At 45.2% G+C, this 21,111-nt stretch overlaps 1 protein-coding gene across 2 annotated transcripts in view; it reads left to right on the top strand.

Annotated features, from left to right (window-relative positions):
- LOC311133750 (store-operated calcium entry regulator STIMATE-like) overlaps positions 1-7,714 on the top strand; it is a 36,097-nt gene extending 28,383 nt beyond the window's left edge. Inside the window, exons 1-3 of one of the 2 annotated variants that reach the window (XM_084167301.1) lie at positions 6,232-6,320; positions 6,560-6,683; positions 7,291-7,714. In XM_084167301.1, coding sequence (XP_084023427.1) covers positions 6,312-6,320; positions 6,560-6,683; positions 7,291-7,397 — 240 coding nt within the window. In that variant the 5' untranslated portion in view covers positions 6,232-6,311 and the 3' untranslated portion in view covers positions 7,398-7,714. Of the gene's footprint in view, positions 1-6,231; positions 6,321-6,559; positions 6,684-7,290 lie in introns of those variants that run through there. The other variant, XM_084167302.1, reaches the window with a different exon arrangement.
- The last annotated feature ends 13,397 nt before the right edge of the window (positions 7,715-21,111 follow it).

The raw sequence follows: 21,111 nt of genomic DNA, 5'->3' as shown, positions 1-21,111 counted from the left end.
AAAACAGGTTTTTAGAAAGTATTCAGACCCTTCGCTGAGAGACTCGAAATTGAGCTCAGGTGCATCCTTTTTCCATTGATTATCCTTGAGAAGTTACTACAACTTGATTGGAGTCCACCTGTGGTAAATTCAATTGATTGGACATGATTTGGAAAGGCACACACCTGTCTAAATAAGGGCCCACAGTTGACAGTGCATGTGAGAGCAAAAACCAAGCCATGAGGTTGAAGGAATTGTCCGTAGAGCTCTGAGACAGGATTGTGTCGAGGCACAGATCTGGGGAAGGGTACCAAAAAATGTCTGCAGCATTGAAGGTCCCCAAGAACACAGTGGCCTCCATCATTCTTAAATGGAAGAAGTTTGGAACCACCAAGACTCTTCCTAGAGCTGGCCGCCCAGCCAAACTGAGCAATCGGGGGAGAAGGGCCTTGGTCAGGGAGGTGACCAAGGACCCGATGGTCACTGACAGAGCTCCAGAGTTCCTCTGTGGAGATGGGAGAACCTTCCAGAAGGACAACCATCTCTGCAGCACTCTACCAATCAGGCCTTTATGGTAGAGTGGCCAGACGGAAGCCACTCCTCAGTAAAAGGCACATGACAGCCCGCCTGGAGTTAGCTAAAATGCACCTAAAGGACTCTCAGACCAAGATTCTCTGGTCTGATGAAACCAAGATTGAACTCTTTGGCCTGAATGCCAAGTGTCACATCTGGAGAAACCTGGCACCATCCCTACAGTGAAGCATGGTGGTGGCAGCATCATGCTGTGGGGATGTTTTTCAGCGGCAGGGACTGGGAGACTAGTCAGGATTGAGGGAAAGATGAACGGAGCAAAGTACAGAGAGATCCTTGATGAAAATCTGCTCCAGAGCGCTCAGGACCTCAGACTGGGGCGAAGGTTACCTTTCAACAGGACAACGACCCTAAGCACACTGCCAAGACAACGCAGGAGTGGCTTCGGGACACATCTCTGAATGTCCTTGAGTGGCCCAGCCAGAGCCCGGACTTGAACCCGAACAAACATCTCTGTAGAGACCTGAAAATAAACTGTGCAGCGACACTCCCCATCCAATCTGACAAAGCTTTAGAGGATCTGCAGAGAAGAATAGGAGAAACTCCCCAAATACAGGTGTGCCAAGCTTGTAGCGTCATGCCCAAGAAGACTCGAGGCTGTAATTGCTGCCTATGGTGCTTTTCTTTTTTTATTTAACCAGGTAAGCCAGTTGAGAACAAGTTCTCATTTACAACTGCGACCTGGCCAAGATAAAGCAAAGCAGTGCGATTTAAAAACAACAACACAGAGTTACATATGGAATAAACAAAATGTACAGTCAATAACACAATAGAAAATCTATATACAGTGTGTGCAAATGTAGTAAGTTATGGAGGTAAGGCAATAAATAGGCCCTAGTGCAAAATAATTACAATCTAGTATTAACACTGGAGTGATAGAGCAAAATAAATAACAATGTAAATAACAATATGGGGATGAGGTAGTTGGGTGGGCTAATTACAGATGGGCTGTGTACAGGTGCAGTGATCTGTAAGCTGCTCTGACAACTGATGCTTAAAGTTAGTGAGGGAGATAAGTGTCTCCAGCTTCAGAGATTTTTGCAGTTCGTTCCAGTCATTTGCAGCAGAGAACTGGAAGGAATGGCGGCCAAAGGAGGTGTTGGCTTTGGGGATGACCAGTGAGATATACCTGCTGGAACACATACTACGGGTGGGTGTTGCTATGGTGACCAATGATCTAAGATAAGGCGGGGATTTGCCTAGACGTGATTTATAGATGACCTGGAGCCAGTGGGTTTGGCGACTAATATGTAATGAGGGCCAGCCAACGAGCGTACAGGTCACAATGGTGGGTAGTATATGGGGCTTTGGTGACAAAACGAAGTACTGAGTAAAAGGTCTTAATACGTAATACTTACGTTCTAAATTAGCAAAAATATTTAAACCTGTATTTGCTTTGTCATTATGGGGTATTGTGTGGAGATTGATGATTTAAAAAATGTAGTTTTCCAATTTAGAATAAGGGTGTAACGTAACAAAATGTGTAAATAGTCAAGGGGTCTGAATACTTTCCGAATGCGCTGTATACACGCTTTTCTTGAAACATTAATATCTTAACAGCCTTTATATCTATTATAGACATGTTTGCGCAGTGGCAAACCTATAGGCATCCAGTGTGTGACAGGTTCGTGATTCTGTAAGGACAGCAACCGTAATACCAGCGCACTCATGTAGGAGTGCATTTTTTGTAAAACACAAAGGGCCAGTGGTATAGTTGAGGGTATACGCAGGTATAAGCCGTATGTGTCTGTGTGAATCAGAAATCTATAGGAAAACCGTTTGGGAACTTTTAGGCAAAATTAGAGTATACCCACTTCACCAGGCACCACTGCATAGGGCCGATGGAAAGACAACAGTCACACACAACATGATGTTAAAGGATAAGCAGTCCATAAACTCGGACATAAAAAGCCAGTAGGTCCCAATCATAAGAATACAAAAACACAACCATTAATAATTTCCCAATCGAAATGTACAACTATTACTTCCCATTGCAACACTTCACATTTAGCACACAAAGTAACCGGTGACCTAAAGTTTAAAGTGGAACTGACAGCGTTTTAACTACTTTGCAGATATGAAACAAAAAGGACAATCATAATATCAGTAAAAAATATCAAATTACCAGTTCATGCTACAAAACCAACTTTAAGAGTTTTTTTTAAATAAGTTATATTTGACTCAAAGTTCCATGATGTACACTAAGGCATTGTTGGCAGAATAGATGGATGCAGTTCAATTCATAATTAATATAATTCACCAATACATTTGTTGGTAGTCCAAAAAATATTGCTATCAGGTTGTAAATCACAGCTGGCCTGGTACATTGTTTGCTGCCTCGATTCGGGATGCACTGTTTCAGTTTCAATGACTCAATATTCTGGACAAAAACGGACGAATGTAACTAAGGCTGGGAATGTCAATACAATTAAACTAGCAAGGGCAATGATCACAAGTCAGTCATAACGTGGCTATAATGAACATCGTTATGTTTGGAGGAAAAAGGGGGTGGCTTGCAAGCCGAAGAACACCATCCCAAGCGTGAAGCATGGGGTTGGCAGCATCATGCTGTGGGGGTGCTTTGCTGCAGGAGGGACTGGTGCACTTCACAAAATAGATGGCATCATGAGGAAGGAAAATTATGTGGAAATATCGAAGCAACATCTCTCAAGACATCAGTGAGGAAGTTAAAGCTTGGTCGCAAATGGATCTTCCAAATGGATAATGACCCCAAGCATACTTCCAAAGTTGTGGCAAAATGGCTTAAGGACAACAAAGTCAAGGTACTGGAGTGGCCATCACAAAGCCCTGACCTCAATCCTATAGAAAATTTGTGGGCAGAACTGAAAAAGCGTGTGCGAGCAAGGAGGCCAACAAACCTGACTCAGTTACACCAACTCTGTCAGGAGGAATGGGACAAAATTCACCCAACTTATTGTGGGAAGCTTGTGGAAGGCTACCCAACACGTTTGACCCAAGTTAAACAATTTAAAGGCAATGCTACCAAATACTAATTGAGTGTATGTAAACTTCTGACCCACTGGGAATGTGATGAAAGAAATAAAAGCTGAAATAAATTATTCTCTCTACTATTATTCTGACATTTCACATTCTTAAAATAAAGTGGTGATCCTAACTGACTTAAGACAGGGAATTTTTACTAGGATTAAATGTCAGGAATTGTGAAAAACTGAGTTTAAATGTATTTGGCTAAGGTGTATGTAAACTTCTGACTTCAACTGTATGTAAGTGTTTTTTTTTAAGTGTCATTCTTCCTGGGGGTGTATATGAACAGATTTTAATCAGATTTAATGTTGCTAAAATGCTTGTCAGTTCCACTTTAAATGCAACAATGTTTCACACTAAGTTATTTTCAAGAGATGGCTAACAGCAAGCACGCTGCAATAAAAAACACAGTTCCACTCTCCAGATGATAATTTGAAACTTAACTTCTTGTTGAAAGTTATTCTTGAAAGGGGAGGAGCTAGCAAATTAGCAACAACATCCTCTTTCATAACACCTGCTGCAAACTAGCTGACAACAAAAGCTAGCTAGCTAGACCGTGGGAAAACTACTGCTCGCTATTGCGCAGTGTTCTGTTGGCCTTCAAGAAGGCAGAAGTTACCATATGTTTTTGTAAAAATGGCCCCACTCATTAAGTCAAAATGTAATTGGTTGATTCTACTGTCACTACAAAAATGTTCCCTTATACAGCTGAATGGCAGATGCCTTTATCTAGCTTCTAATGGCCTAGCAAATGGCTGACTTAGCTAGCTAGATTTATCTCCCCAGAGACCAACAAAGAAAAATCCTGATTGGATCTTTTTTTCTCTTCAGTGTTAACCCTTTCCTTCCATCAAACCTGATGATTAAATCAGAACATTATTTAAAATATTATTATAATCATTATTTTATAAATCCTTAGCCCTTCTCTGAAGGCGTGGAAGGCCCATTGTTCCCCAGTGTGTTTGGATTAGTAATAACTTGTAGAGTGGCTCTATTTTCCCTCAGCAGGCATTGTTTAATGATTCTGAATGTCTAAAGTATCCATAAGTTGTTCTGAAATATGAACACAGAAATACTGGACATTTTGAACTCTCATTATGGTGGTGATTTGACAATTGCAATCATGGTCTTGAATTGGACTCACATTTTTCTGGTCTTGTTCTTGACTCTGTCTCAGACCCCTTGTACCCCTCACGGTCTCGGGCTTGACTCGGACTCGATTTGCTCCGGTCTTGGTCTTGAATCGGACTCGATTTGCTCCGGTCTTGGTCTTGAATCGGTCTCGCTTTAACACAACACTGAGTGTGTGTTTGTCTTAATGCTCCTGTAAGTAAGGAGTGGTGATAAAGTAAATGTGATGATGTTGAACGGTTTGAGTAGGATGTTGTTGGCTGATACAAAGTAATAACTGACTGAGGGGTTTGGTAAACGGTGGTACAGGTTGTCCTTAGTTCAACAGAGGGATTTTAGTACTTTACAAAAACTAAAATGACTGGCAAATTATGGACTTACATTACCATTAAAAATGTTTTTACAATAAAGTTTGTAAAACACTGAAATAACAGATTTTGTCTCTGAACAAAGACCTTTCTGTTTTGTCAATTTAGTAGGGTTGTAATGCGTTGTAGCAGAGTTTAAAAAGGTATGTTCCCTGGAATCGAACCCGGGCCGCGGCGGTGAGAGCACCGAATCCTAACCACTAGACCACCACTGCTGGAGCATAGAATACTTGCACAAATAAGTCTCTTGGAATGGAGGGGGCAGACGATGAGAGTTATGAGGCAGGGGGAGGATTCTCTGAGATCATAGGTCTCGGTAATACTCTAGACTGCCAAAAGGGTACACATTCTCACAGTGACAGTGGGCCCTCAGTAAACATTAACAGGTGCAGTGAGATGTACGTCACTGAGTGAGGACACATTTCTCCCCATAGAGTAGACTGACTCAGAGAGTAATGTCTCAGTACCCGCAAATAGACCCCTCACATAATTCCCTCACTACACTGACTTTTCAAGCATTCAAAATGACTCATAGACTTATCATTGAAACACAAGCCTGGCTCTCAAACACTTTTTGACTCCTGTCCTTACTCGCTTGCCATTATTAAATCTCTAAACCTTTAGGTAATCCATTCAGAAAAGTATTTTTGACCTCAGGGTTAATGTGATGGAAGAGGAACTCTGCAGGGTAGCCTAGAGGTTAGAGAGTAACCGAAGGGTCACTGGTTCGAATACCTGAGCTGACAATGAGTGATAAATCTGCCAATGTGCAATTGAGCAAGGCACTTAACCCTCATTTGCTCCAGGGGTGCCATACTATGACTGTAAAACAACACATTTTACTGAGTGGTGTGGCTTCCCAGAGTGATTTCTGTTCCTTGAAATCACTCCTAGCAGAATGTTATGGGGAAAGGACTATGTGTTGTCTCGTTCACTCAGCTGTTCGCTGTATCCACATCGTAAACGAAGGAAGACCCATTCCAGCTGCACAATCACTCACGTCAGACCTAATAATACACCCTGACAACGGACACAGAGCGAGAGAGGGATGGAAACAGAGGAGAGTGGGGGTCCACTGACTCACTCCCAGGGTCAATAAGCGAGAATAGCCCCCTGAGGATCTGGGGGCATAAATACAATGGACTGGACAGAGCGGAGCAGTCCAAACATATACACACACACACACACAGCTCCACTGACTAGAACTCTGGGATTAAGACACACAACCCACACACCATGTCTCAGGTAAGCAAACTTCCATGTATCCTACTGTGCTGACCTACTGTATCATCTATATGTCGCAGTTTTTGATGACAGCTACATTTACATATATTATTTCCTATGTTAAGGATTCCACAATGTTTACTTTAGAATATAAATATTGTGAGACAAATCAGAGGGAGAGTTGGAGGATAAGGGAAATCCAGAATGGTGTGAGATTTTGCCCTGTCTTTAACCTCCATTCTCTCTCCTGCCCTCCATAGCCCGGTGAGGTAAAGAAGAAGAAGCGTCCTGTGATGAAGGAGGAAGACCTAAAAGGAGCCCGCAGCAAACTGGGGCTAAAGGGCGAGCCCAAGAGTAAGACTTATGAGGTCATGGTAGAGTGTGGTGAGTAGGAGCTTTACCACTCCACAGTGTGTAATCGGCGCAGCGTTTTACACACTGGCACTACTGTAGGTTTCCATTCTGGCTCTACAGACTCAGTATCTATAGTACTGTCGCTTGCCTAACATAATTTTTTCCACTTGTGTGAGCCTGTCAAATACAAGTAATGAATCACTTTCATATGAAAGGCAACTGACTGCATTCACCCTTTTGATATTGATCAGTTGTAGACACGAGTGTAGGGAACATATCAGGGAGAATAAAGTGAGACGTGAGCTTGGTTATACTTTTTAGAATGTTATCTCTGAACTCTGGCATGTTCACCAGCTCAGACTGAGTTGGTGACAAATAGTTTCCACTCCTTCTATAGAGACTGAATCTTGTATAATCAGTCTGTAATACTGAGGGTATATACATTTAGTTGGTGGCAAGATTAGAGAACTAGGAAGGAGGATAAAATACAACACAATACAGCATTTCTTCTAAAGATTATAGACACATTTCAGTGTATTGGTTTGTCAGTATGTGTGTATATTGCATCATGTTTCTGTGGTAGTGCTTGGCACGCCCCACTATCTTTGCTGACAGCCTTGTCTCTGTCCATCCACAGAGCGTATGGGGAAGGTGGCTCCCTCTGTTTTCAGTGGGGTGAAGTCTGGAGGAGAGACAGTACTGGAGAAGCCTGAAGCCCCAGGAGCCAGCATCTTTGGCAAGTAGAGCCATCCAGTGTGGAGGAGTGTTGGCTATCATCACTGCACTAGAGTCTAGAGGAGAGACAGGACAGACATGAATGGACAAACGGCACCGAAGAAGCCAAACCTTGCTGTTATTCAATGGTCTGATACCTGTAGTTTTTTTCATTTTCAGCACGGAAATAGGCCCATGTCGTTTTGAGCTAGTTGTTCATAGTAGGGTTTGTTCATACTGTATGATGACTGTTTTTGATTGAGAATTTCAAATTGTATGTCAATTGTCATTTGTAAATGCTGAAATATTGGTTTTATGTTTTTATAAACAAATGAATGACCTCCCTACTTATTGGTTCTGTATCCTGTTGTTTGGAGCATTGAGTCACTTGTCATAGGGACATGGGTAGTGAGTGAAGTGTTTCATTTTTAAAATATTTTTTATATTGCAATATCATCACAACATTACTACACTACAATGTTATTACTACAAGATTAGCGTCTTAAACACATGGACAGGGTCATGTAAAAGTAGGGGTGTCAAACATATGTCCCACGGGCCGGATCCGGTCTGAATCTAGACAGGATTTAGTGAGCTAACTTTGGTCAGCTCTGCGTTCAACTCGGGATAACCGGTCCGGTGACATGAAAGTGGCTCACCTTTTAGCCAGGTACATTTCTGCAGGCTGACGTTTGTTGTCATGAATCTTGCTTTGGAGGCAGAACTGAACGATTTACGCTAGATGGGCCAGCTGCAAAGTCAAACCTGACAATCATACAAAATTCATGAAAACAAAAATTAAATGTTGTCTTAATTTAAGGTTTGCAGTGTGGTGAAGGTTAGGATTAAAATCAGATTTTACGACTTTGTGGTTTTACGTTTGCCCACTGACAAAGAAATGATCAGTCTATAATTTTAATGGTAGGTTTATTTGAACAGTGAGAGACAGAATAACAACAAAAAAATCCAGGAAAATGCATGTCAAAAATGTTATATTGATTTGTCTTTTATACAGGTAACGAGCTGAGACTAGGAGCACACTCATTTACATTTTAGTCATTTAGCAGACGCTCTTATCCAGAGCGACTCACCAATTGGTGCGTTCACCCTATAGCCAGTGGGATAACCACTTTACAATTTTGGGGGGGGGGGGGGGGGGGGGGTAGAAGGATTACTTTATCCTATCCCAGGTATTCCTTAAAGAGGTGGGGTTTCAAATGCCTCCGGAAGGTGGTGAGTGACTCCGCTGTCCTGGCGTCGTGAGGGAGCTTGTTCCACCATTGGGGTGCCAGAGCAGCGAACAGTTTTGACTGGGCTGAGCGGGAACTATGCTTCCGCAGAGGAAGGGGAGCCAGCAGGCCAGAGGTGGATGAACGCAATGCCCTCGTTTGGGTGTAGGGACTGATCAGAGCCCGAAGGTACAGAGGTGCCGTTCCCCTCACTGCTCCATAGGCAAGCACCATGGTCTTGTAGCGGATGCGAGCTTCAACTGGAAGCCAGTGGAGTGTGCGGAGGAGGGGGGTGACGTGAGAGAACTTGGGAAGGTTGAACACCAGACGGGCTGCGGCATTCTGGATGAGTTGTAGGGGTTTAATGGCACAGGCAGGGAGGCCAGCCAACAGCGAGTTGCAGTAGTCCAGACGGGAGATGACAAGTGCCTGGATTAGGACCTGTGCCGCTTCCTGTGTAAGGCAGGGTCGTACTCTCCGAATGTTGTAGAGCATGAACCTGCAGGAGCGGGTCACCACCTTGATGTTGGCGGAGAACGACAGGGTGTTGTCCAGGGTCACGCCTAGGCTCTTCGCACTCTGGGAGGAGGACACAGCGGAGTTGTCAACCGTGATGGCGAGATCATGGAACGGGCAGTCCTTCCCCGGGAGGAAGAGCAGCTCCGTCTTGCCAGGGTTCAGCTTGAGGTGGTGATCCGTCATCCATACTGATATGTCTGCCAGACATGCAGAGATGCGATTCGCCACCTGGTTATCAGAAGGGGGAAAGGAGAAGATTAGTTGTGTATCGTCAGCGTAGCAATGATAGGAGAGGCCATGTGAGGATATGACAGAGCCAAGTGACTTGGTGTATAGGGAGAAAAGGAGAGGGCCTAGGACTGAGCCCTGGGGGACACCAGTGGTGAGAGCACGTGGTGCGGAGACAGCTTCTCGCCACGCCACTTGGTAGGAGCGACCGGTCAGGTAGGACGCAATCCAGGAGTGAGCCGCGCCGGAGATGCCCAGCTCGGAGAGGGTGGAGAGGAGGATCTGATGGTTCACAGTATCAAAGGCAGCAGACAGGTCTAGAAGGACAAGAGCAGAGGAGAGAGAGTTAGCTTTAGCAGTGCGGAGAGCCTCCGTGACACAGAGAAGAGCAGTCTCAGTTGAATGACCAGTCCTGAAACCTGACTGGTTTGGATCAAGAAGGTCATTCTGAGAGAGATAGCAAGAGAGTTGGCTAAAGACGGCACGCTCAATAGTTTTGGAAAGAAAAGAAAGAAGGGATACTGGTCTGTAGTTGTTGACATCAGTGGGATCGAGTGTTGGTTTCTTGAGAAGGGGAGCAACTCTCGCTCTCTTGAAGACGGAAGGGACATGGCCAGCGGTCAAGGATGAGTTGATCAGCGAGGTGAGGTAGGGGAGAAGGTCACCGGAGATGGTCTGGAGAAGAGAGGAGGGGATGGGGTCAAGCGGGCAGGTTGTTGGGCGGCCTGCAGTCACAAGTCGCAGGATTTTATCTGGAGAGAGAGGGGAGAAAGAAGTCAAAGCATAGGGTAGGGCAGTGTGAGTAGGGCCAGCAGTGTCATTAGACTTAACAAACGAGGATCGAATGTCGTCAACCTTCTTTTCAAAGTGGTTGACGAAGTCATCCACAGAGAGAGAGGAGGGGGGGGCGGGGGGGGGAGGATTCAGGAGGGAGGAAAATGTGGCAAAGAGCTTCCTAGGGTTAGAGGCAGATGCTTGGAATTTAGAGTGGTAGAAAGTGGCCTTAGCAGCAGAAACAGATGAAGAAAATGTAGAGAGGAGGGAGTGAAAAGATGCCAGGTCGGCAGGGAGTTTAGTTTTCTTCCATTTCCGCTCCGCTGCCCGGAGCTCTGTTCTGTGAGCTCGCAATGAGTCATCAAGCCACGGAGCTGGAGGGGAGGACCGAGCCGGCCGGGAGGATAGGGGACACAGAGAGTCAAAGGATGCAGAAAGGGAGGAGAGGAGGGTTGAGGAGGCAGAATCAGGAGATTGGAGGGAGAAGGATTGAGCAGAGGGAAGAGATGATAGGATGGAAGAGGAGAGAGTAGTGGGAGAGAGAGAGCGAAGGTTGCGGCGGCGCATTACCATCTGTGTAGGGGCAGAGTGAGTAGTGTTGGAGGAGAGCGAGAGAGAAAAGGATACAAAGTAGTGGTCGGAGACATGGAGGGGAGTTGCAGTGAGATTAGTAGAAGAGCAGCATCTAGTAAAGATGAGGTCAAGCGTATTGCCTGCCTTGTGAGTAGGGGGGGACGGTGAGAGGGTGAGGTCAAAAGAGGAGAGAAGTGGAAAGAAGGAGGCAGAGAGAAATGAGTCAAATGTGGACATAGGGAGGTTGAAATCCCCCAAAACTGTGAGGGGTGAGCCATCCTCAGGAAAGGAACTTATCAAGGCGTCAAGCTCATTGATGAACTCTCCAAGGGAACCTGGAGGGCGATAGATGACAAGGATATTAAGCTTAAATGGGCTAGTGACTGTGACAGCATGGAATTCAAATGAGGAGATAGACAGATGGGTTAGGGGAAAAATTGAGAATGTCCACTTGGGAGAGATGAGGATTCCTGTGCCACCACCCCTCTGACCAGATGCTCTCGGGGTATGCGAGAACACATGGTCAGATGAGGAGAGAGCAGTAGGAGTAGCAGTGTTTTCAGTGGTAATCCATGTTTCCGTCAGCGCCAGGAAGTCGAGGGACTGGAGATTAGCATAGGCTGGGATGAAGTCAGCTTTGTTGGCAGCAGAACGGCAGTTCCAGAGGCTGCCTGAGACCTGGAACTCCAGGTGTGGGGTGCGTGCAGGGACCACCAGGTTAGAGAGGCAGCAGCCACGTGGTGTGGGGCGTTTGTGTAGCCTGTGCGGAGAGGAGAGAACAGGGATAGGCAGAGGCATAGTTGACAGGCTGCAACAGATGGCTACAATAATGCAGAGGAGATCGGGATGAAATGAACTGAACATCAGGGAAAGGAGAGAGCAGGCCTCCCTCACCAAAAAAATAAATAAATATATAACTCTCCCAACTTCCACCTCAGAAACTATAATTGTTTCACTGAACCACCCGAATAAAACTCTCCCAACTTCCACTTTAGAAATTAGAATTGTTGTAAGCTACAGCAGACTGTTATCAGTAGCTGTAATTAAGTACAGCAGCTACCAACCACCTAACGTTAATGCCTCGGATGAGGTTAGAAAAACAGCTGAATGGTAGCAGCTAGCTGGCTCAATCACAGGTACTCTCAAGCATGAAATAACATTGGAAACAGCTAACCACAGTTGCTAAAAGTTACCGGTAGCTACCCTCTAGCTAGCTAGCTTTGTTGGTCCAGGTAGTGGGTAAGCTAGCCTCGTGCTTCGCCTGGGCTCCGCCGAATAAAAATCCTTACCTACAGTAATTACCTACAATAATAACCTACAATAACTACCGGAGTAAGCTACCTATAATACCAAACTACAATACCTACCTACAATCTAAATACATGGTTTAAGCTTAACTCAACACCAGATAAGAACACTCTTAAAGGGAGTGCTCCTAATCTCAGCTTGTTACCTGTATAAAAGACACCTGTCCACAGAAGCAATCAATCAATCAGATTCCAAACTCTCCACCATGGCCAAGACCAAAGAGCTCTCCAAGGATGTCAGGGACAAGATTGTAGACCTACACAAGGCTGGAAATGGGCTACAAGACCATCGCCAAGCAGCTTGGTGAGAAGGTGACAACAGTTGGTGTTTATATTTGCAAATGGAAGAAACACAAAATAACTGTCAATCTCCCTCGGCCTGGGGCTCCATGCAAGATCTCACCTCGTGGAGTTGCAATGATCATGAGAACGGTGAGGAATCAGCCCAGAACTACACGGGAGGATCTTGTCAATGATCTCAAGGCAGCTGGGACCATAGTCACCAAGAAAACAATTGGTAACACACTACGCCGTGAAGGACTGAAATCCTGCAGCGCCCACAAGGTCCTCCTGCTCATGAAAGCACATATACATGCCTGTCTGAAGTTTGGCAATGAACATCTGAATGATTCAGAGGAGAACTGGGTGAAAGTGTTGTGGTCAGATGAGACCAAAATTGAGCTCTTTGGCATCAATTCAACTCGCCGTGTTTGGAGGAGGAATGCTGCCTATGACCCCAAGAACACCATCCCCACCGTCAAACATGGAGGTGGAAACATTATCCTTTGGGGGTGTTTTTCTGCTAAGGGGACAGGACAACTTCACCGCATCAAAGGGACGATGGACGGGGCCATGTACCGTCAAATCTTGGGTGAGAACCTCCTGCCCTCAGCCAAGGCATTAAAAATGGGTCGTGGATGGGTATTCCAGCATGACAATGACCCAAAACACACGGCCAAGGCAACAAAGGAGTGGCTCAAGAAGAGGCACATTAAGGTCCTGGAGTGGCCTAGCCAGTCTCCAGACCTTAATCCCATAGAAAATCTGTGGAGGGAGCTGAAGGTTCGAGTTGCCAAACGTCAGCCTCAACCTTAATGACTTGGAGAAGATCTGCAAAGAGGAGTGGGACAAAATCCCTCCTGAGATCTGTGCAAACCTGGTGGCCAACTACAAGAAACGTCTGACCTCTGTGATTGCCAACAAGTACTAAGTCATGTTTTGCAGAGGGGTCAAATACTTATTTCCCTCATTAAAATACAAATCAATTTATAACATTTTTGACATGTGTTTTTCTGGATTTTGTTGTTGTTATTCTGTCTCTCACTGTTCAAATAAACATACCATTACAATTATAGACTGATCATGTCTTTGTCAGTGGGCAAACGTACAAAATCAGCAGGGGATCAAATACTTTTTTCCCTCACTGTATATATATATATACAAACAAAAAAAGTATGTCTGCTCAATATAAAGGATCAAAACTGGCGGAGGAATAAAAATAGCATAAATAAGAAAGTATATCAGTTTCATTTGAGGACCAGGATGTTGACAGCTGTGCCATACAGATTGCAAAATAGTTGGGAAGAGATTTTTGATGTACCGATTCCATGGTACAGGGTGTAAGAGTTGATATATAAAACGACACAAGATTCAAGACTTTGTGCTTTTCAGCTAAAATTATTGTACAGAATTCTTGCCATCAACAACATTTTGAATATTTGGGGCATACAATAATCGAAGCTCTGCAGAGTTTGTTGTGAGGATACAGAATCAATAGACCATTTATTTTGGTATTGCCCTCAGGTAGCCTGTTTCTGGTCTCAGGTTCAGGAATTGAACATTGGCTTAAAATTGACCCTAGAAATAGTACATGTACATTTACATTTACGTCATTTAGCAGACGCTCTTATCCAGAGCGACTTACAAACTGGTGCATTCACTTTATAGCCAGTGGGATAACCACTTTACAATATGTTTTTTTCTTTTCTTTCTTTCTTTGGGGTGGGGTAAGGGGGGGTAGAAGGATTACTTTATCCTATCCCAGGTATTCCTTAAAGAGGTGGGGTTTCAAGTGTCTCCGGAAGGTGGTGAGTGACTCCACTGTCCTGGCGTCGTGAGGGAGCTTGTTCTTCCATTGGGGTGCCAGAGCAGCGAACAGTTTTGACTGGGCTGAGCGGGAACTGTGCTTCCGCAGAGGTAGGGGGGCCAGCAGGCCAGAGGTGGATGAACGCAATGCCCTCGTTTGGGTGTAGGGACTGATCAGAGCCTGAAGGTACGGAGGTGCCATTCCCCTCACAGCTCTGTAGGCAAGCACCATGGTCTTGTAGCAGATGCGAGCTTCAACTGGAAGCCAGTGGAGTGTGCGGAGGAGCGGGGTGTCGTGAGAGAACTTGGGAAGGTTGAACACCAGACGGACTGCAGCATTCTGGATGAGTTGTAGGGGTTTAATGGCACAGGCAGGGAGCCCAGCCAACAGCGAGTTGCAGTAATCCAGACGGGAGATGACAAGTGCCTGGATTCGGACCTGTGCCGCTTCCTGTGTAAGGCAGGGTCGTACTCTCCGAATGTTGTAGAGCATGAACCTACAGGATCGGGTCTCCGCCTTGATGTTAGCGGAGAACGACAGGGTGTTGTCCAGGGTCACGCCAAGGCTCTTTGCACTCTGGGAGGAGGACACAACGGAGTTGTCAACCGTGATGGCGAGATCATGGAATGGGCAGTCCTTCCCCGGGAGGAAGAGCAGCTCTGTCTTGCCGAGGTTCAGCTTGAGGTGGTGATCCGTCATCCACACTGATATGTCTGCCAGACATGCAGAGATGCGATTCGCCACCTGGCTATCAGAAGGGGGAAAGGAGAAGATTAGTTGTGTGTCGTCTGCGTAGCAATGATAGGAGAGGCCATGTGAGGATATGACAGAGCCAAGTGACTTGGTGTATAGCGAGAATAGGAGAGGCCCTAGAACTGAGCCCTGGGGGACACCAGTGGTGAGAGCACGTGGTGCAGAGACAGATTCTCGCCACGCCACTTGGTAGGAGCGACCTGTCAGGTAGTACGCAATCCAAGTGTGAGCCGTGCCGGAGATGCCCAACTCGGAGAGGGTGGAGAGGAGGATCTGATGGTTCACAGTATCAAGGGCAGCAGACAGGTCTAGAAGGACAAGAGCAGAGGAGAGAGAGTTAGCTTTAGCAGTGCGGAGAGCCTCCGTGACACAGAGAAGAGCAGTCTCAGTTGAATGACCAGTCTTGAAACCTGACTGGTTTGGATCAAGAAGGTCATTCAGAGAGAGATAGCAAGAGAGTTGGCTAAAGACGGCACGCTCAAGAGTTTTGGAGAGAAAAGAAAGAAGGGATACTGGTCTGTAGTTGTTGACATCGGAGGGATCGAGTGTAGGTTTTTTGAGAAGGGGTGCAACTCTCGCTCTCTTGAAGACGAAAGGGACATAGCCAGCGGTCAAGGATGAGTTGATGAGCGAGGTGAGGTAAGGGAGAAGGTCACCGGAGATGGTCTGGAGAAGAGAGGAGGAGATAGGGTCAAGCGGGCAGGTTGTTGGGCGGCCGGCCGTCACAAGTTGCAAGATTTCATCTGGAGAGAGAGGGGAGAAAGAAGTCAAAGCATAGGGTAGGGCAGTGTGAGCAGGACCAGCAGTGTCATTTGACTTAACAAACGAGGATCGGATGTCGTCAACCTTCTTTTCAAAATGGTTGACGAAGTCATCCACAGAGAGGGGGGAGGGGGAGGAGGCAAAGAGCTTCCTAGGGTTAGAGGCAGATGCTTGGAATTTAGAGTGGTAGAAAGTGGCTTTAGCAGCAGAAACAGAGGAAGAAAATGTAGAGAGGAGGGAGTGAAAAGATGCCAGGTCCGCAGGGAGTCTAGTTTTCCTCCATTTCCGCTCGGCTGCCCGGAGCCCTGTTCTGTGAGCTCGCAATGAGTCGTCAAGCCACGGAGCAGGAGGGGAGGACCGAGCCGGCCGGGAGGATAGGGGACATAGAGAGTCAAAGGATGCAGAAAGGGAGGAGAGGAGGGTTGAGGAGGCAGAATCAGGAGATTGGAGGGAGAAGGATTGAGCAGAGGGAAGAGATGATAGGATGGAAGAGGAGAGAGTAGCGGGAGAGAGAGAGCGAAGGTTGCGACGGCGCATTACCATCTGAGTAGGGGCAGAGTGAGTAGTGTTGGAGGAGAGCGAGAGAGAAAATGATACAAAGTAGTGGTCGGAGACATGGAGGGGAGTTGCGGTGAGATTAGTAGAAGAACAGCATCTAGTAAAGATGAGGTCAAGCGTATTGCCTGCCTTGTGAGTAGGGGGGGACGGTGAGAGGGTGAGGTCAAAAGAAGAGAGGAGTGGAAAGAAGGAGGCAGAGAGAAATTAGTCAAAGGTAGACGTAGGGAGGTTAAAGTCACCCAGAACTGTGAGGGGTGAGCCATCCTCAGGAAAGGAACTTATCAAGGCGTCAAGCTCATTGATGAACTCTCCAAGGGAACCTGGAGGGCAATAAATGACAAGGATGTTAAGCTTAAATGGGCTAGTGACTGTGACAGCATGGAATTCAAATGAAGAGATAGACAGATGGGTCAGGGGAAAAAGAGAGAATGTCCACTTGGGAGAGATGAGGATTCCTGTGCCACCACCCCGCTGACCAGATGCTCTCGGAGTATGCGAGAACACATGGTCAGACGAGGAGAGAGCAGTAGGAGTAGCAGTGTTTTCAGTGGTAGTCCATGTTTCCGTCAGCGCCAAGAAGTCGAGGGACTGGAGGGTAGCATAGTACTGTCTGGAGAGACCGGGTCAGTCAATTACAAATACTTTTACTAAGAGTATTAGTATATTAATCTTCAACTCGCAATCTGTGGATTCTATTAGATTAGATACAGTCAAATTGTATGTTAAACATCACAGCATAGTTGAAAGATATATGGTGCGTAGAAATCCGAAGAGGGTGGCCAGCAGAGATGGGTGGAATGGGCTGAGGGAAGCTGAGGGTTGGGATGTGGAATTGGAGACATGTGGGAGTGGAGTTGCTGGGCGGGGGATAGAATGACGGTCAAAGATAAAAGTAAAAAATTAAGTACAAATAAAACAGAACAAAAAGTATGTTTGAATGACAGTGTTGTTACAGCTAATGCCTGTTAGCCTGAGGCTGATGCCGTGCAGGTGTTTGTACACATGCATATACACACACTCTCATTCAAATGCACACACACATAGACACATGTAAATAGTGCCATACATGCACTCAAACATATTAAGTTGGCCTTGCTGTTATGATTTTTGTTGTCCTTGATGTCTTTAGTTTTTTGCATTGTTGTTTTCTGTTTTCCTTTGTCTCTCTTTTTTCATTTTTTTCTCTTTTGTTCATTTTGTTGGTGCAATGGGGGACGGGGACGGGGGCTCGGGCTGGGGAATCAAATTATTTAATTTTTCGCGGGGGGGTTCTCGGATGGTTGAGGTGCAGATCTTGGGGAACTGTGGGGTTGATCTTGGAGGGCTGGTGGCCTGGAGGTTGGGAGCTTGGGCCGGTGGCTGATGGGTCGCTGGTTCGGGTCCCCGTTTTTGACCTTATGGGAGATCTGTCGACATGCCCTTGAGCGGGATGTTGACCCTGGTTGCTTCTGTGGGTCGCTCTGGATGGGAGTCTGTTAGATGGCTAATGTGATGTAGATGTTGACAGGCATGTTGTCGGCTTCACTGCAAGGAGATTGTATGATTTAAATATTTATTTATTTATTTATTTTTTATCATAATATATACCAAAAACTATTTTGTCCAATCAACGTAAGCTAAATATGTTGCTGTCCATGGTTCTGATTTCTATGTGTGTGCGTGCATGTGTAGTGTGGTTCGTTCTGCGTTGTGTACTTTTAATTAGGACACGGCCACAACTGGAGGTCTGCTGGTTGGATTATTTTTATTTGCCCTGCACACGAAGAGACAACACACAATATGTTAGCCCTTGGTGCAGTCACGGCTCTCGGGCACCTGCGTGAGCACATGGAAACTCACTCAAACACTGTCCCAAGTACTCACAAGTTACAATAGGTACCCTAATTAGCGAGCTCGGTGAAACTTGTTAACATAAATCTTTATATTGTCCACATTGTAACAAAACCTATACCATTGTAACAGCACTTTGTGTAACACTACCACAGTTTTATATTGACAAATTACGGAGCCAAGGACAACATACCTTGCTAGTTGAAGGTCAGGCAAAAGAGAACAATAAGAGGGTACGTAAGTACAGATAACCCGCGATGGACCAAACCAAAATATACAAAACTTTTACAATCAGGTGTATTTACAATATAGATATTTTTAAAAAATTGTACACCAAAAAATAACATTAGCTATGCAGCTGTAATTAGATAAAGAAAACACATTGAATTATTATTATTGTTATTAAATTATTAACATCCCCTCTTGACCTGGCCTACTTGAACTGGTCCTTGTGTGCAACTTGGTGCATAATCTAAGGGAACAACATCACACTACTACACGTGCATGCGTTTCGTGCAAGTAGAAAAACATGTTCACTCACCCTACTTGTAGAGAAATGCCAATGCCATCCTCCTCTCTTTATAATAATAATAATATGCCATTTAGCAGACGCTTTTATCCAAAGCGACTTACAGTCATGTGCGCATACATTTTTACGTATGGGTGGTCCCGGGGATCGAACCCACTACCCTGGCGTTACAAGCGCCATGCTCTACCAATTGAGCTACAGAGGACCTTCTTTCATGTTGACGAAACGGTCTATGACTGTCATACAGTACATGCTTTTATTTTTTGTTGTCCTAGGCTACCTGGCTAAAATGCTTGCTCGCTAGCCTAACTTCCATTAATGGGAAATGTTCGCTAGTTAACATTAGCCTTCTACATCTAGCTACATATTGAACTTCCATCCTCTCAGGCCAGGGGCACAACAATGTTTGAATTAATGGTTGGATCAGAATCGCTGTTTTTTGGGTGCGCCAGGACCATTCAAAGTTGAGCTCGCTCAGTTTATATTGGCTAATTTTTATACTTTTTTCAAGGGAGGCCAGATGCTCGCTGGCTTCCCTTGCCTTCAATGCTACGGGCGGGAACAATGTCATACTCTTTTGGACCAGACAGCATCAGATAGATGGCCTACACGTAGAGAGACAGAGGGGAACTGTTTCGCTCGCTCGGATGCTTTCTCCGGTGAGATACATTCAGCCTCTTGCGAATTGAAGGAAACACAGAGAGACAAAATATCAATTTCTTTAATTTTTTAATTTTTTTGGGGGTGGGGGTGAAGCCTGGCTTCCCTTGGCATCTGTGAATGCACGGCACTGAGTAGTGGGAAAAAGGGACTTGTGCATTGATAAGCACACTAAATAAACAATATGCGTAAGAAAGACAGCACTTCTAACAGGCCATTTCACACCATAGCCTGCTGAATTTGCATGTTAACTTTTCTTTCTTTTTGATTTCGGCAACAAAATAACATGTGGCACTGACTCGCCCATGGATTGATGTTTTAGCGTTGTCTCAATGAAGAGTTTGGTATTCGACTAGCCATGTGCGACATGCACACGCAGTTACAAGTGCGGCTGGTGCCCGATCAATATCTACCTTCATAACATGGATGAAGCCTGATCTGGAATGTGTAACTAACTAAAACTAGGTCAATTCAGAAAAGCCTGAGTACATCTAGCTAGATTCATAGTATACCCCTCTGGTCTGAATGAGGCTTCAGTATTGGGCACACAGAGCCCTCCTTGATATGGTGGTTCACATATCTGTCTCTCTCTACCCTCCAGGAGTCAGCAAATGTACTCATTTTGTTAGCATTTTGCAATCAACCCTCTGAGGGAACGTATAGCTACCTACTGTACATGTATGTACACACTTCTCTGGTAATGAGTGAGAACAGGAACACACATGCAGTACTGTATGAGTGTACCATGTGTAAGCCAAAGAGAAGGACAGAAATGGGTGGTGAATACAGCACACTCATGTTAGGACTTCGGTGTGGATTGATTTTAGTTTCACTAAATTGCTATGTTTGCTGGGAATAGTCCATTGGCATGCAACGGAATATGCATAGAGTGGAGAGGCTAACCCTAGTCTGGTCAAAGGCCACTCTACTGACCAGTTAGGATAGAGCCTTCTCAGAAACTTGGTTTGTCAACAGAACTAACAAACAATGGACAAGCAGAGGTTGATGGAGCCTGGTAGACGTGTGTTATATTGACCGATGGAATGAAGTCTATACTTGTTGAATACTTATTTACTTATTATCCTTACCAGATTCCAGGCAGTCAGGATAAAAAGCAACCTCAAATTGTTTTACTAGGTAGAGTGAGTAGGCTATGTGGACTGTTAGACTAACAAATATATGTAACCACACCCACACAAACATCCCTGGAGGCATATACAGTGGGGAGAACAAGTATTTGATACACTGCCGATGTCACAAGGCTGATGTGGATGCGGTGTTGGAGTCAGGCGCAGGACACAGAAGCTTAGTTGATCCGACTTTTAATAGTCACCGGAGCAAAATTCTAAATACATCAGGCGAATACGCAAAACAGTGCGTAAAGTGCGCACGGCACTAACAAATAGTAAACTCATACACAAAACCAACCCGACAGGAGAACAACGACACACAACTACAAACAAAAACCAGAGGAAACTTATAGGTGACATAATTAAGACGTGATGTGGAACAGGTGCACTAAACAGACAAAACAAAACAAACATAGATAACATCAAACGGTGGAAGCTAGTACTCCGGGGACGACGAACGCCGAAGCCTACCCGAACAAGGAGGAGGAGCAGCCTCGGCGGAATTCGTGGCAGCCGATTTTGCAGGTTTTCCTACTTACAAAGCATGTAGAGGTCTGTAATTTTTTATCATAGGTACACTTCAACTGTGAGAGACGGAATCTAAAACAAAAATCCAGAAAATCACATTGTATGATTTTTAAGTAAACCATTTGCATTTTATTGCATGACATAAGTATTTGATACATCAGAAAAGCAGAACTTAATATTTGGTACAGAAACCTTTGTTTGCAATTACAGAGATCATACGTTTCCTGTAGGTCTTGACCAGGTTTGCACACACTGCAGCAGGGATTTTGGCCCACTCC

Source organism: Coregonus lavaretus (assembly GCF_964263955.1).
Source record: "Coregonus lavaretus genome assembly, chromosome: 8".
In the NCBI taxonomy this organism is placed as follows: Eukaryota; Metazoa; Chordata; class Actinopteri; order Salmoniformes; family Salmonidae; genus Coregonus; species Coregonus lavaretus.
This window is presented reverse-complemented; position numbering and strand designations above follow the sequence as displayed.